Genomic DNA, 13,319 nt, shown 5'->3' on the forward strand with positions numbered 1-13,319 from the left:
GATGGGATTGTGTTTGTCTCTTGCTGAAGAACCCTTCATTGGTTTCCCATTGCTCTCAGGGTAAAAAGTGCAGACACTACCCTGACTTTGAAGATCCTTAATTTTCTCTGGTCCCTGTCTGCCCCTAGACTGATCACCTACCCTTCCCTTCTGTGCCGCTCTTCCGTCTCATACACAACGTGGTCCCACAGCAGCTTCCTGGAGCTGCCCTGCCCTAGCCTGCCCCTCTCTCCTCTAGGCCCTCACTCTTAGCATTTCCTCTGCTCCAGAAGCTCCTCCCCCTCGCTTTCCATGGAGAACTCTTACTTATCCTGTTGTCACAGCAGCTTGGCTATCACTCCCTCTGGACAGCCACTCTTCCCCCTTTTGTGTGGCATTGCTCATGGTGAGGTAGCCTTGTCTGGACTGGGAGCTGCTGGTTGCCTGGTCACGCCTGGAGTGCGGTGGGCGTTTCTTGAGTATTTGAGTAAGGAATGGATGAACAACCAAAACAGTGTCATCAGCTGTGTAGTAAAAACATGCCTTATTTCTATCTGACACGGAGAATTCTTTTAAATGCCAGAAACTGATTTGATTTGGTGTTAACTATTTAGAACATGTCATTTGCTCTCATTTCAGATTGAAGAAGAAATAAAGGGGTGTTTGCAGTTTTTGCAATCTGTTTACTCAACATTTGGCTTCTCCTTTCAATTAAATTTGTCAACAAGGCCTGAAAACTTCCTAGGAGAAGTAGAGATATGGGATGAAGCTGAAAAGGTAGGGAGAGACAAAGTGCGCCCCTTCATTTCTGTGAGCATGGAAACCACCCGAGTTTCTGCAGGTACCCTGCATGAGGTGACAGTGCTTTGCAACAGAAATGTTTAAATTGGAAGTTACAGGATATGAAGATTGTAGAATGTGGTTGTCCAGTTTTCTTTGTAACAGTGATAATAACAATACCTCACGTTTGTTTCAAACACTTTTTATTTGTGCTCTTTCAATGTCAGTCACTAATACCAGTTTCCCGTGTTTTTAAAGGAATCCTCTGCTTTGCAGGCACTCTTGGTGTGTGTGCAGCTTATTTTAAGCTATTGCTCATTGATCCATCTTAGTGTGACTCATAGATGTAGATGCACACACCCAATGCTTGAATCTCCTGCAAAGTCACAGCCTCTAGTGCCGTCCTCTGTCGAGAGGCACCCAGAGACTCACATATCACATCTCAGCTTTGGAAAATAAAGATTAAGGAGCTCACCATGCTGCTTATTTTTTCTCACCAAACTTGAAAAGGCTATAGTGTATCTCCTGTGTCAGATTTTACTAGAAATGAATATGGTATTATGGCCAGACACCCCAGGAATGCCTAATCCCTGACCAGCCTTTTGGTCCACCTCTTCATGGAATACTCATAAATGCTTATCACACAAATCTTTAAGGAATAAGAATCAGAGGAGCACTGTATGATAGTGTAACAATTAGTTTTCTATTAGGCACTGAGGCAGGCAGAGACTGGGTAGAAGCAGTTTAGGTTTGAGATCTGATTAGACCCTTCTCCTCCCCACTGCCCCATGCCCATCCTAAATAGACCTTTTTCCATGTCTTTTGCATGGAGGAAGAAAGTCAAATTAGACACCCTGCCCCAGGATGCTGACTCAGTTTACCTGCCTAGCCACATGGAAGTAGGAAGAGGAAATGAGGCCACAAAGCTTGGCTCTGGACTCTTTTTTGCCTAGTTTCAGAGATTAGCTCCATGAGTGAATTATAGAAATCTTGAAGCATTAAGGTCTGTGAAATGGTGATGATGATTATGATGATGATGATGATAATGGTGATAACACCTACTTCATAAGGTTATGATGGGCTTAAGTGAAATAATTTATATGAGAAGTTTGTCATAGTGCCAGCCACATGTAGGTGTTCAGTAAATGTTAGATGTTCGTTTTATTAATAGTAGTAGTAGTATCATCATCATCATCACTCCATTCATGGAGTGCAGGGGGCTAAAAGGTGGATGGACCAGGTGTGGGCCTGGCACAGGGAGAATGGGTGGGCAGTTCCACCATTGTTTTGCTCTTTTAGCTGACTGATTGTTCCCTTAGGAGATGAGAATCCTTCCACTCTGGGGGAATTTCTCTCATGATGTCTACCCCTGATCTGGGAATCAGTGAGATGAATATGTATTTATATATATATTCATATATATATGAAATATACATATATATATGATATATATTCATATATCATATATATTATATATATAATATTTCATATATATGAAATTCATATATATAAAATGCTTTGAAAGAGACATTAGTTAAGTCAGCCCCAAGGCCAAATTGTTCCTGGGTCAGCAATTCACCATTACCTTATTTTCTGTCTCAGATTGTGTGTAGTTATGGAACCCAGCAAAGATCACTAGGGAGCTATACAGCATGACCATCAGATGAAAGCTTGCCCAAATAACCAAAATGTCAGGAGCAAAAAATATCCTAGATTGAAATGATGTGAGTCCTGCTTCCTATTAAGTTTCATCAGGAAATCTGTGACCTAAAGGAAATCAACTTTTTCTTGTGGAAATTAAAACCCAAAAGAAATGGGAATTGAATGTTCTATCTCCAAATTTTTAATTTAACCTAAATTCAGCTGTAGAGTTCCCACTCAGATAAGTCTGAAGGGAGTCTGGGCTGATGCTTCAGCAGACCTGGTCTGGCCTCTGCTACTGGAACTTATGTAAATCTACAAGCTCCAGGGAGCTAGAACCACTCCAGATCTCTCCTGCATCCCACTTTTCCAGAGTTTCCAGAGTCATTAAGATCCTTAAGAACCTTACAAGCCCACATCACAGTTCCAAACAAATCAGTATGTGCAGAGCCCAGCACCATACCACAGTGTATCAGGAGCCAGAGACTTGGTTTACCTGGAAAAGGAGAATAGAGAACCATCAAGAGAGAGAAGGAGATCTTGATTTTTCCTCTACCAGGGTGCAGTCAGTGTCCACATATGTGAATTACAATGGTTCAGTCTCCTCTCAGACAGACACTTCCTCCCATACCTTGCATAAACAGAAAGCTTTCTTAGCCTTGGCTATTCCTGTCAGGCCTTATGATTACTGTGTCCTCAGAGGCTCACTGAGGATCAGTGCCACCTGCTTTATGCTCTTCTCCAAAACCTGGCCTTTCTTTCTCCTCCCTGGGAGCTCCCTAACTTCTCCCCATCACTTAGTTGCCTGCTGTAGCAGGCCCTCATTTTTTCTGGGAGGATATTCCAGTGTCTGTTCTCCTTTCAGAAACAGAGTAAGGCTGAGGCTGGCTTGCCAGCCTGTGAAGTGCGTCTGTGGTGGTATCCCTCTCCAGTCCAAAGTAGAATGCAAGCTGCTATAGTAGGATCAGGCCCTTGAGGGAGCCTCCTGGGATCTCAGCCAAGACCAGCACCTGATGCACTCTGACTGAGATCCTGGGGAAGCCTGCTGGGACCCCAGGAGTCAGCTTTGTTGATTACTCTGGCTTTAGCCCCCCAGCATCACCACTGCTTTGACTTCTCTTGGCAGCATTTTACTCCCAGATGTTGCCCCCTTCATGGGCACCAATATCTCAAGGTGTTGACAGGACTTTGGATAGTGGTTTGGTGGTATGCTGGGCAGGGACTTAGGAATGCACAGGTGCTTCTCAAGGAGGCTGGCATAGGGAATAGCCAGAAGACCCAAAGACACTTTTATTAATACTTACGTGTATACCCAATCACCCATAAGTACTGAGGGTCTTCACTAGAAGCTACAGTGAAAGAACATATGTGTCAGGCTGAAGATCCAAGTGGGCCTCCTGCTCCCACCCCTGAATAAATCATAAAGGATACCTGTCCCCAGCCACACATATGGAGGTGGAAGAAAAGCAAGAGACCAGTGGCAAGGCCCTTTCCTTTGGCCTTTTTACCCACCTAAACACAGAGTGGATGAAGGAGAAAGATTAAAGCTTTCATGCCTTTTAATGTGTGGAGGCCTCACCTACAAAGAGCTGGGAAGTGTGTGGGCAGGGTGGGCTGCACTGGCAGGAGGGTGAAGTAATCCCTCCCTAAACACTTGCCTGGAATTCACTGAAACAACTTAGTACATTATCTTTTAATTTTCCCAGTTACAGTGTGTATAAGAGCAAGTACCAACTTAATTGTCTTTATGTAGTCCTTGCTCAGTAGTTTATTGGATATAAAGCATGCCCAATAAATATATGTTGAGCTAAAATAGAATATAATTAAAATTTGCAATAACTTACTTTTTTGAGCTATGTGGCCAAAAAAAAATGTACAATGAAAGGAAGTTTTAAATGTTCTCTTCTTTAAAAAAAAAAAAAAATAGCAACTACAAAACAGCTTGGTGGAATTTGGAAAACCATGGAAGATGAACCCTGGAGATGGAGCATTTTATGGCCCTAAAGTAAGTAGACTCTATGCCTCAAAAAGAGTAAAATTTAAAGGAAAAGGAAAAGCTGTCTTTAAGTAAACACCATTTAATTTACAGATTGATATAAAAATCAAGGATGCTATTGGCAGATACCATCAATGTGCTACAATTCAGCTGGACTTCCAACTACCAGTGAGATTTAACCTTACATATGTTAGGTGAGTAATTGAATATGATAAATAATGTAATACTAATATGCTAATTATTTGTCATTTGAATGTTAGCAATATAAAAATAAACATTAATATACAGGCTAGTAAATGTCTAGTAGTATATCTGCAATATACTCATTTTTTAAAATTATTTTTTAAGTTTTAAAGTCCAGTTAATTAACATAAATGTAATATTAATTTCAGGTGTACAATATGGTGATTCAACACTTCCATACACCTGGTGCTCATCACAAGTGCCCTCAATCCCCCTCACCTATTTAACCCATCCACACACTTCCTTCTGGTAACCATCAGTTTGTTCTCTATAGTTGAGAGTATGTTTCTTGATTTGCCTCTCTCTCTTTCCCCCACCTTTGTTCATTTGTTTTGTTTTTTAAATTCTGCATATGCGTGAAATCATATGGCATTTGTCTTTCTCTGACTGACTTATTTTGCTTAGCATAATACTCTCCAGCTCCATCCATGTCATTGCAAATGGCAAGATTTCATTCTTTTTTATAGATGAATAATATTCTATTGTGTGATTTTTTTTTCTTTATCCATTCATTGATTGATGGACACTTGGGCTGTTTCCATAATTTGGCTATTGTAGGTAATGCTGCTGTAAATGTCAGGTTGCATGTATCCCTTTGAATTAGTATTTTTGTCTTTTGGGGGTAAATACCTAGTAGTCTGATTGCTGGATTGTAGAGTAGTTCTGTTTTTACCTTTTTGAAGAAACTCCATACTGTTTGCCAGAGTGGCTGTACTAGTTTTCATTCCCACCAACAGTACAAGAGGGTTCCCTTTTCTCCACATCACCAACACCAATTGTTTCCTGTGTTATTGATTTTACCCATTCTGACAGGTGTGAGGTGATATCTCATTGTAGTTTTGATTTGCATTTCCCTGATGGTAAGTGATGTTGAACATCTTTTTATGTATCTGTTTGCCATCTGGATGTCTTCTTTTGGAAAAATGCCCATTCATGTCTTCTGCCCATTTTTATTTTTTTTTTATTTATTTATTTTTAAAAATTTTTTTTTTCAACGTTTATTTATTTTTGGGACAGAGAGAGACAGAGCATGAACGGGGGAGGGGCAGAGAGAGAGGGAGACACAGAATCGGAAACAGGCTCCAGGCTCTGAGCCATCAGCCCAGAGCCTGACGCGGGGCTCGAACTCACGGACCGCGAGATCGTGACCTGGCTGAAGTCGGACGCTTAACCGACTGCGCCACCCAGGCGCCCCATTCTGCCCATTTTTAAATTGGATTATTTGGGGAGTTTTTTGTGTTGAGTTTTAGAAGTTCTTTATATATTTTGGGTACTAACCCTTTATTGGATATGTCATTTACAAATATCTTCTCTCATTCTGTAGGTTGTCTTGTAGTTTTGTTGATTGTTTCTTTCACTGTGCAGAAGCTTTTTATTTTGATGCTGTCCCAATACTTTATTTTTGCTTTCATTTCCCTTGCCACAGGAGACCTATCTGGTAAAAAGTCTAATACCAATGTCACAGAAGTTACTGCCTGTGTTCCCTTCTAGGATTTTTATGGTTTCAGGTCTCACATTTAGGTTTTTAATCTGTTTTGAATTTATTTTTGTGTATAGTGTAAGAAAGCAGTCCAGTTTCACTCTTTTGCATGTAGCTGTCCAGTTTTCCCAATACCATTTGTTGAAAAGACTGTCTTTTTCCCACTGGATGTTATTTCCAGCTTTGTTGAAAATTAATTGACCATATAATTGTGGGTTCATTTCTGGGTTTTCTGTTATGTTCTGTTAATCTGTGTGTCTATTTTTGTGCCAGTACCATACTGTTTTGATTATTACAGTTTTGTGATAAAACTTAAAGTCTGGAACTGTGATGCCACCAGCTTTGCTTTTCTTTTTCAAGATTGCATTGGCTATTCAGGGTCTTTTGTGGTTCCATACAATTTTAGGATTGTTTTTCTAGCTCTGTGAAAAATGCTGTTGGTATTTTGATAGAGAGTGCATTAAATATGCAGACTGCTTTGGGTAGTAAAGCCATTTTAACAGTATTTGTTCTTCCAATCCATGATCGTGGAACGTCTTTGCATTTCTTTGTGTCTTCTTCAGTTTCTTTCATCAGTATTTTATAGTTTTAAGAGTACAGGTCTTTCACCTCTTTGGTTAAGTTTATTCTTAGGTATCTTATTGTTTTTGATGCAACTGTAAATGGGGCTGATACCTTAATTTCTCTTTCTGCTGCTTCATTATTGATGTATAGAAATGCAACAGATATCTGTACATTGATTTTGTATCCTGTGACTTTACTAAATATATTATCAGTTTTTACTATTATATTATCAGTTCTAGCAGGTTTTTCATGGTGCCTTTCAGGTCTATATATAATATCACGTCAACTGTAGAAATCCATTTTCCTTATTTCTTCATTGTCTTTGACAACTGTTCAATATAGTACTGGTGGAGTAAGCCATGGTTCAAAATCAAGTTAATTTTTAAAAATTATGATTTGCAAGATTGCTTGTAAACTGATATCAGCCAGTAGTTTAGAATAAAAATAATAAGTTGACTTATAATGGAAATAGTGATCTATTATAATTTTGCTTTTTCCTACATAATGTACTTTATTTCCCTTTGGTTTGTATTATTATTTCTAATAAGTGGCACATTATAGGCTTAAAGATGATTTATGAGGAAAACGTTGTTTTACCTAGTTCAGGAAAATAACTTTTAAATATAAGAAGATAAAGTTATTCCTGAATCTTAAGAAAATACATAAATGTATAATTTTCATTTTTAGTAAGGATGGAGATGATAAGAAGAACCCTGTGATCATTCATCGAGCCATTTTGGGATCAGTGGAAAGAATGATAGCCATTCTCTCAGAAAACTATGGGGGGAAATGGTAAGTGATATGGAGAAAAAAAGCTATATGTCTATTAATCTTTTTTTAAAAAGTTTATTTATTTATTTTGCAAGAGGCAGAGATTGTGAGGGGGTAGGAGCAGAGAGAGAGGAAGAGAGAATCCCAAGCAGGCTCCGCACTGCCAGCACAGAGCCTGACACAGGGCTCGAAGTCACAAAACCATGAGATCATGACCTGAACTGAAACCAAGAGTCAGATACTTAACCGACTGAGCTACTCAGGCGCCTTTTATTCTTAAATATCATGTCTAACAAGATAAGATTACTATGAAAAAAATGGTGGCTCCTGCCTTATAATTAGCAAGTATCCAAACAGCAAGTAATCAATTCTTATTGAATCTTCCAGATCAGGAAACCAAAACAAAGAAAACAAAGGCACAATGACTTAAAACTGCATCATTTGCCTTTTTTGGAACTCGGTAGAATTAAAGAGTTATCTTTATCAATTCCAAGCCCTTCAAAGATCTAGTTGCATCTGGACACTGAGATTACCACCTCTTGCTGTATGACCATCCCTCCTTCAGTCCATGTTGTTTACCTAATGGGGGCGCCCAGTCAACATTAGAAGAAAAACATTTAAACCTGGTTCACAAATGGGTCTGAACAATACTTTGGCACAAACCTAATGAGGCCAGACAGCTACTGTAGCACGGTACCACTTAGGGATGACATGTGGAAGGGAAATGCCCTCAAGTGCAGGAATTTGAGTGGTACATCTCTTAGTCCTCTTCCTCTGGAAGGAAAAATGGCCAGAGGTATGGGTTTCCACTGATGCATAGGCTCTGGTTACTGCTCTGGCCACAAGGTCAGAGACTTAGAAGTAATTGGATTGGAAAATAGATGACAAGTAGATTTAGGGGAGAGGAATGTGGATATTTGCTCAGAATAAGCCATGAAGTTGGTGGTGCCCAGTCCAAACCTGAGGAGTTTAATATTCAAATATAGAGGACCCATTCTGTGGTTACCATCAGCTTCCATCTTCCCCTAGTGACCACTCAGTGGTTCATGAATGAAGCGGCCACTAGGGGATATGGGTTCAACAACATGAGCCTCACCAAGTTCCGTCTGGCTATGCCTCTTCCGAGGACTCAATCTGCCATCAGTAGTGATCAATCCTGATCGCCGGTATGGAACCATAACCCAGGGGAAAAGTCAGCTTTCTGGATCCTTTTCATCATACAAGGACCAGTGACTTCTCCTTGCTGGCAAAGATACCAACTCTGGATTTTGCTTAGCTCTTCTTTCCTGCCATACCTCTGACAACAGCACCATATAAATACTTACTGAGCCTTGACTGTCAGAAACACAATAATCCTTCTGACCATGGAAGTAATTTTTTAGCAAAAGAAGTAAGTCACTGAGCTGAATTGTGGGATTTGCTACTAGGGAATTGCCATATCAGCAGTCAAGACACCAGCTGGCAGACGACATGTCTTGTGATGGCATGTCCTATGGCATGTGGAAATGCTACAGCCCAGCAACCACATGGGACATCTTTGCCTCCCATCTTATGTTTAAGAAATTAGGGGCACCTGGGTGGATCAGTCAGTTAAGCATCTGACTTCAGCTCAGGTCATCGTCTCACAATTCATGAGTTCAAGCCCCACATCCAGCTCTCTATTCTCAGTACAGAGCCCACTTCGGATCCTCGGTCCCCTTCTATCTGCACCTCCTCTCTCTCTCTCTCTCTCTGTCTCAAAAATAAATAAACTTAAAAAAAAAAAGAAATTGAGATCTGCTCTTAGAGCTTAGTTCTATTTTAGTCCTGTTCTGCTGTCACTGGGCACAGTCCCTGCAGCTCCCACCATTGACACTGGGCCCTGGATGCTACTGCTGGCGTCACTGCCTCAGGTCCCTCCCAAAGCTCCATGTCTCTGCATCACCCTTGCCAGAACTGATTCCCTATAGTACCTCCCTCCATGTGCCACTCTGTCCCAAATCAACATGCCATGCCTGCACATGCCAGGTCATAGGCCTGGACTCTAACATGTCTAGGGAAGCTGGGAAAGCAAATTTCTGAGCAGGCAGTACAAGGTGGGAAATTCTCCAAGCAGAGAGCTCATCCAAAGGTCCTGGGAAGCCAGAGTCTGTGTATATCCCTGAGGTTTTATTTGTGACCTTAGAGAAATGTACTTAGGTATCATGGGGTGTCCAAGCTGTTGAAGTTACAGATAAGCCAAAAACATAGATATGAGTATGCACGCTACCTAAGTATGAGTTAACATGTCGATATTTCTTTCCAGTTGATTGTTTTAAATAGTTTTAATGTAGGTGGGAGATGGTGGTGTCTTGCTCTCAAGTAGTGGTGGTGAAAAGAACTAGTGGAATCAGGAGATGGTGCCATGCACTCAGTGTGCTGTCCTGCATTGCCCAGACTCAGGGCACAGGCTCTTCAGCTCATCAGTCAAGAGTTCAAGACACGTGCCAGAGTTGCGGTGAAAACCTCCCCAAGATCTCACAATAGCAATGGTTAAAATGTGGCTCCCCTGGGGACAGGGTGGGGACAGAGCTGTCTTTCTGTGTTTTATCATATGTATTATTGCTTTATCATACATGTTACTTTGCTTTTGTAATTTAAGAATAAATATATAAATGTGTATGTTCATAAAGTGCCACCAGCTAATAGTCCCCACTGCATTTACTTTCACCTTCAAACAAAATACTGATGAAGAAATATTTCCCACAATAAACAATACTTAGGGGCGCCTGGGTGGCTCAGTCGGTTAAGCATCCGACTTCGGCTCAGGTCATGATCTCGCAGCCCGCGAGTTCGAGCCCCGCGTCAGGCTCTGTGCTGACAGCTCAGAGCCTGGAGCCTGTTTCAGATTCTGTGTCTCCCTCTCTTTCTGACCCTCCCCCGTTCATGCTGTCTCTCCCTGTCTCAAAAATAAATAAATGTTAAAAAAAAAACCAACAATACTTATACCCAACTTCCTATATACATATATATATACACACACACACATATATATGTGTATATATATGTATATATATGTGTGTGTATATATATATGTACACATACACATATATGTATAATATATATTTTTTTATTTCACTTTGAGATCATTATAGATTTATAGGTAGTGGTAAGAAGTAATAAGAAAGGTCCAGCATACCCTTTCCCCAGTTTCCCCAATGGTAACATCTTACAAAACTGTACAGTATCATGACCAGGAAATTGACTTTGATGCAGTCCACCAGCCTTATTTAGTTATTTAGGTCTTCCCAGTTTATGTGCATTTGTGTGCATGTGTGTGTTTAGTTCTATAAAATTTTATCAGGGTACCCAGCATCAGTCAAGATATAAGACAATTCTGTTATTTATGAGGATTCCTTGTGCTACCAATTTATTGTTCCATACCTTCTCCCCCACCCCCTTCATCATCCTGTGACAGCCACTCATCTGTTCTCCAAAATCTCCATGATTTTGTCATTCCAAGAATGTTACATAAATGGAATCATACAGTGTGCAAACGTGTGGGGTTGGCTTTATTCATGCACTGGAGTTCCCTTGAGATCCATCCAACTTGTTTCAAGTATCAGTGGTTGGTCCCCTTTTATTGCTGGTAGTGTTCCATGGTGTGGAGGCACCCATGTGACCATTCATCCACTGAAAGAAATTTGGAGTGTTTCCAGTTTGGGGCTATTCTAAGCAAAATTGCCATGAACATTAGTGGGAAGGTTTCTGGGTGAACATGTTTCCATTTCTCTTGGGTGAGGGCCTGGGAGTGCAGTTGTCCAGTGGTACAATAAGTGATGGTTAGTCCTTCCTCCCAGCTGCTGCCCTGTTCTTCCCTCCCTGTCCTACCATAATCCCTAGCTTCTCCTCTTGTCTACGCTGTTCCTTTTTAGCTCTCTGTATGGTTTAGTTTACTTCCATACCACTCTACTGAATCTGCTCTCTCGTGAAGTCTTACTTATAAAGAAAATCTTTGGTTATTTTTTAAATCACATAATAGATGATCATCATTAGATTTTGAAAATATATATTTTATATATTTTTCAGGCCTTTCTGGCTATCTCCTCGTCAGGTAATGGTCATCCCTGTGGGGCCAACTTGTGAAAACTATGCACTTCAGGTAAAATCAGAGACAATATAAAGTACATAATAATCTCGGCATGTAGTCTGTGAAGGTTATTGACTTGGAATATTATTCATACCTTAAAATACTGCATAACTAATACATTACTTTAACCACCCACATTTTCAGTAATTGAAAGTAACATCTGAATCATGTCTGTATAGCGGATTAAAACTATTTTATTTCTTAATGTTTTTGAGATTGGGATTTTATTTTTATTTTTGTGTTTTTGAGAGAGACAGAGGGTGAGCACGTGGGGTGGGGGGAGGGGCAGAGGAAGAGAGAATCTTAAACCGGCTACATGCCCAGCACAGATCCTGACTCGGGGCTCAATCTCATGACCATGAGATCATGATCTGTGCTGAAATCAAGAGTCAGAGGCTCAACCAAGCCACCCAGGCACCCCAAGAAATTGGGATTTTAATACATGTCTCATACTTAAATTATTCTTTTCCACATGGCTCTGTTAAGGAAGATACTTATGTTATCTATTGCCACATAACAGTTAACTCCAAACCTTAGCAGCCTGAGACAACATTTATTATCTCATAGTTTCTGAGAGTCAGAACCTGGGAGCAGCTTCACTGGGCGATTCTGGCTCAGTGCCCCTCACAAGGATGCCAGTGGTGCTGTCAGCCAGCCAGGGCTGCAGCCTTGTGGCTCAATCACATCATTGTTGGAGGCTTCAGTTCCTCACCACATGGGCTTTTCCAAAGGTTTCCTGAATGTCCTCCCAACATGGCAGCTGGTTTCCCCAGAGGGAGTGATGTTAAAGATGTGGGAGCTGAAGTCTTTTAATCTCCAAAGTGACACACCCTCACTTCTGCCCTTCTCTGTGGTCACATCGAGTAACCTGGTACAAGGTGGAGGAGGTGACGCAAGGTGTGAATGCAAAAGGCGAGGATCCCGTGGGTCCTCTCGGAGGCTGGCTACCACAAATATTGTAATAATGAAAGTGTTTCATTTTCTTGTAGGTATCCAATGCATTTTTTGAAGAAGGATTCATGACCGACGTTGACTTAGATCATAGTTGTACACTAAATAAGAAAATACGAAATGCGCAGCTGGCTCAGTATAATTTCATTTTGGGTAACTTAAGTTTAAATTTTATCAAATGCTTGTTTTTTCACTCTAATTCTAAAAAACAAAATGGTATAACTATGTGAATATAGTATAACTACATGAGTATGGTATAACTATGTGATTAAGACAGTTTGATTGTTACGTATGCACCAAGAACAGTCCATGGTGTTCTTGGTTAGTTGTTAGTATTACTAGCAGTAGTTAATATCGCAAACCAACAACAACAAAAAAAAAATGTGAAAATGATTGCATCAGTAAAATTACGCTCTTTGTGTGTCAGCCATGTGACAGGCCTCAAATATTCTCCTTTGCTTTTCTGATTTATTACAAATCTTTGGGATTAAACTAATGAGTGGGAGAGAGTCCAAATTTAAGATGATCAAAAGAAAAGAATTTAAGTGAAAAAGTGTCCTGAAGGCATATGAGTACTTGGATGAGCATCTAAAATTTTGACTTTAAAATGAGTCAGAAATCAAGAGAAACTGATACCATATTCCTCCAGGCATGATACTGTTATCTCCAGTTAAGTTGAAAGATTCTGTAGAAGGTAAAGTAAATACACATAGTGTTGTCCTATCAGCCATTTGTCATTGAAAGTATTTGTGTAGTAGGTATTGTGATGTTTCAGTCAGGCTCCTTCTGGTGACAGAACTCTCATG

General features: G+C 40.4%; 1 protein-coding gene across 2 annotated transcripts in view; it reads left to right on the top strand.

Moving 5' to 3' along the window:
• The window catches only part of TARS3 (threonyl-tRNA synthetase 3), a 63,326-nt gene that overhangs the window by 48,585 nt on the left and 1,422 nt on the right, over nt 1–13,319 (top strand). For both annotated transcript variants that reach the window (XM_086711388.1, XM_086711389.1), the window contains 6 exons: nt 619–756; nt 4,328–4,405; nt 4,490–4,590; nt 7,371–7,475; nt 11,502–11,574; nt 12,552–12,666. In XM_086711388.1, coding sequence (XP_086567514.1) covers nt 619–756; nt 4,328–4,405; nt 4,490–4,590; nt 7,371–7,475; nt 11,502–11,574; nt 12,552–12,666 — 610 coding nt within the window. The remainder of the gene's footprint in view (nt 1–618; nt 757–4,327; nt 4,406–4,489; nt 4,591–7,370; nt 7,476–11,501; nt 11,575–12,551; nt 12,667–13,319) is intronic.

Source organism: Puma concolor, chromosome B3 (genome assembly GCF_028749965.1).
Source record: "Puma concolor isolate L17-30 chromosome B3, mPumCon1.1.hap2, whole genome shotgun sequence".
Classification (NCBI taxonomy): Eukaryota; Metazoa; Chordata; class Mammalia; order Carnivora; family Felidae; genus Puma; species Puma concolor.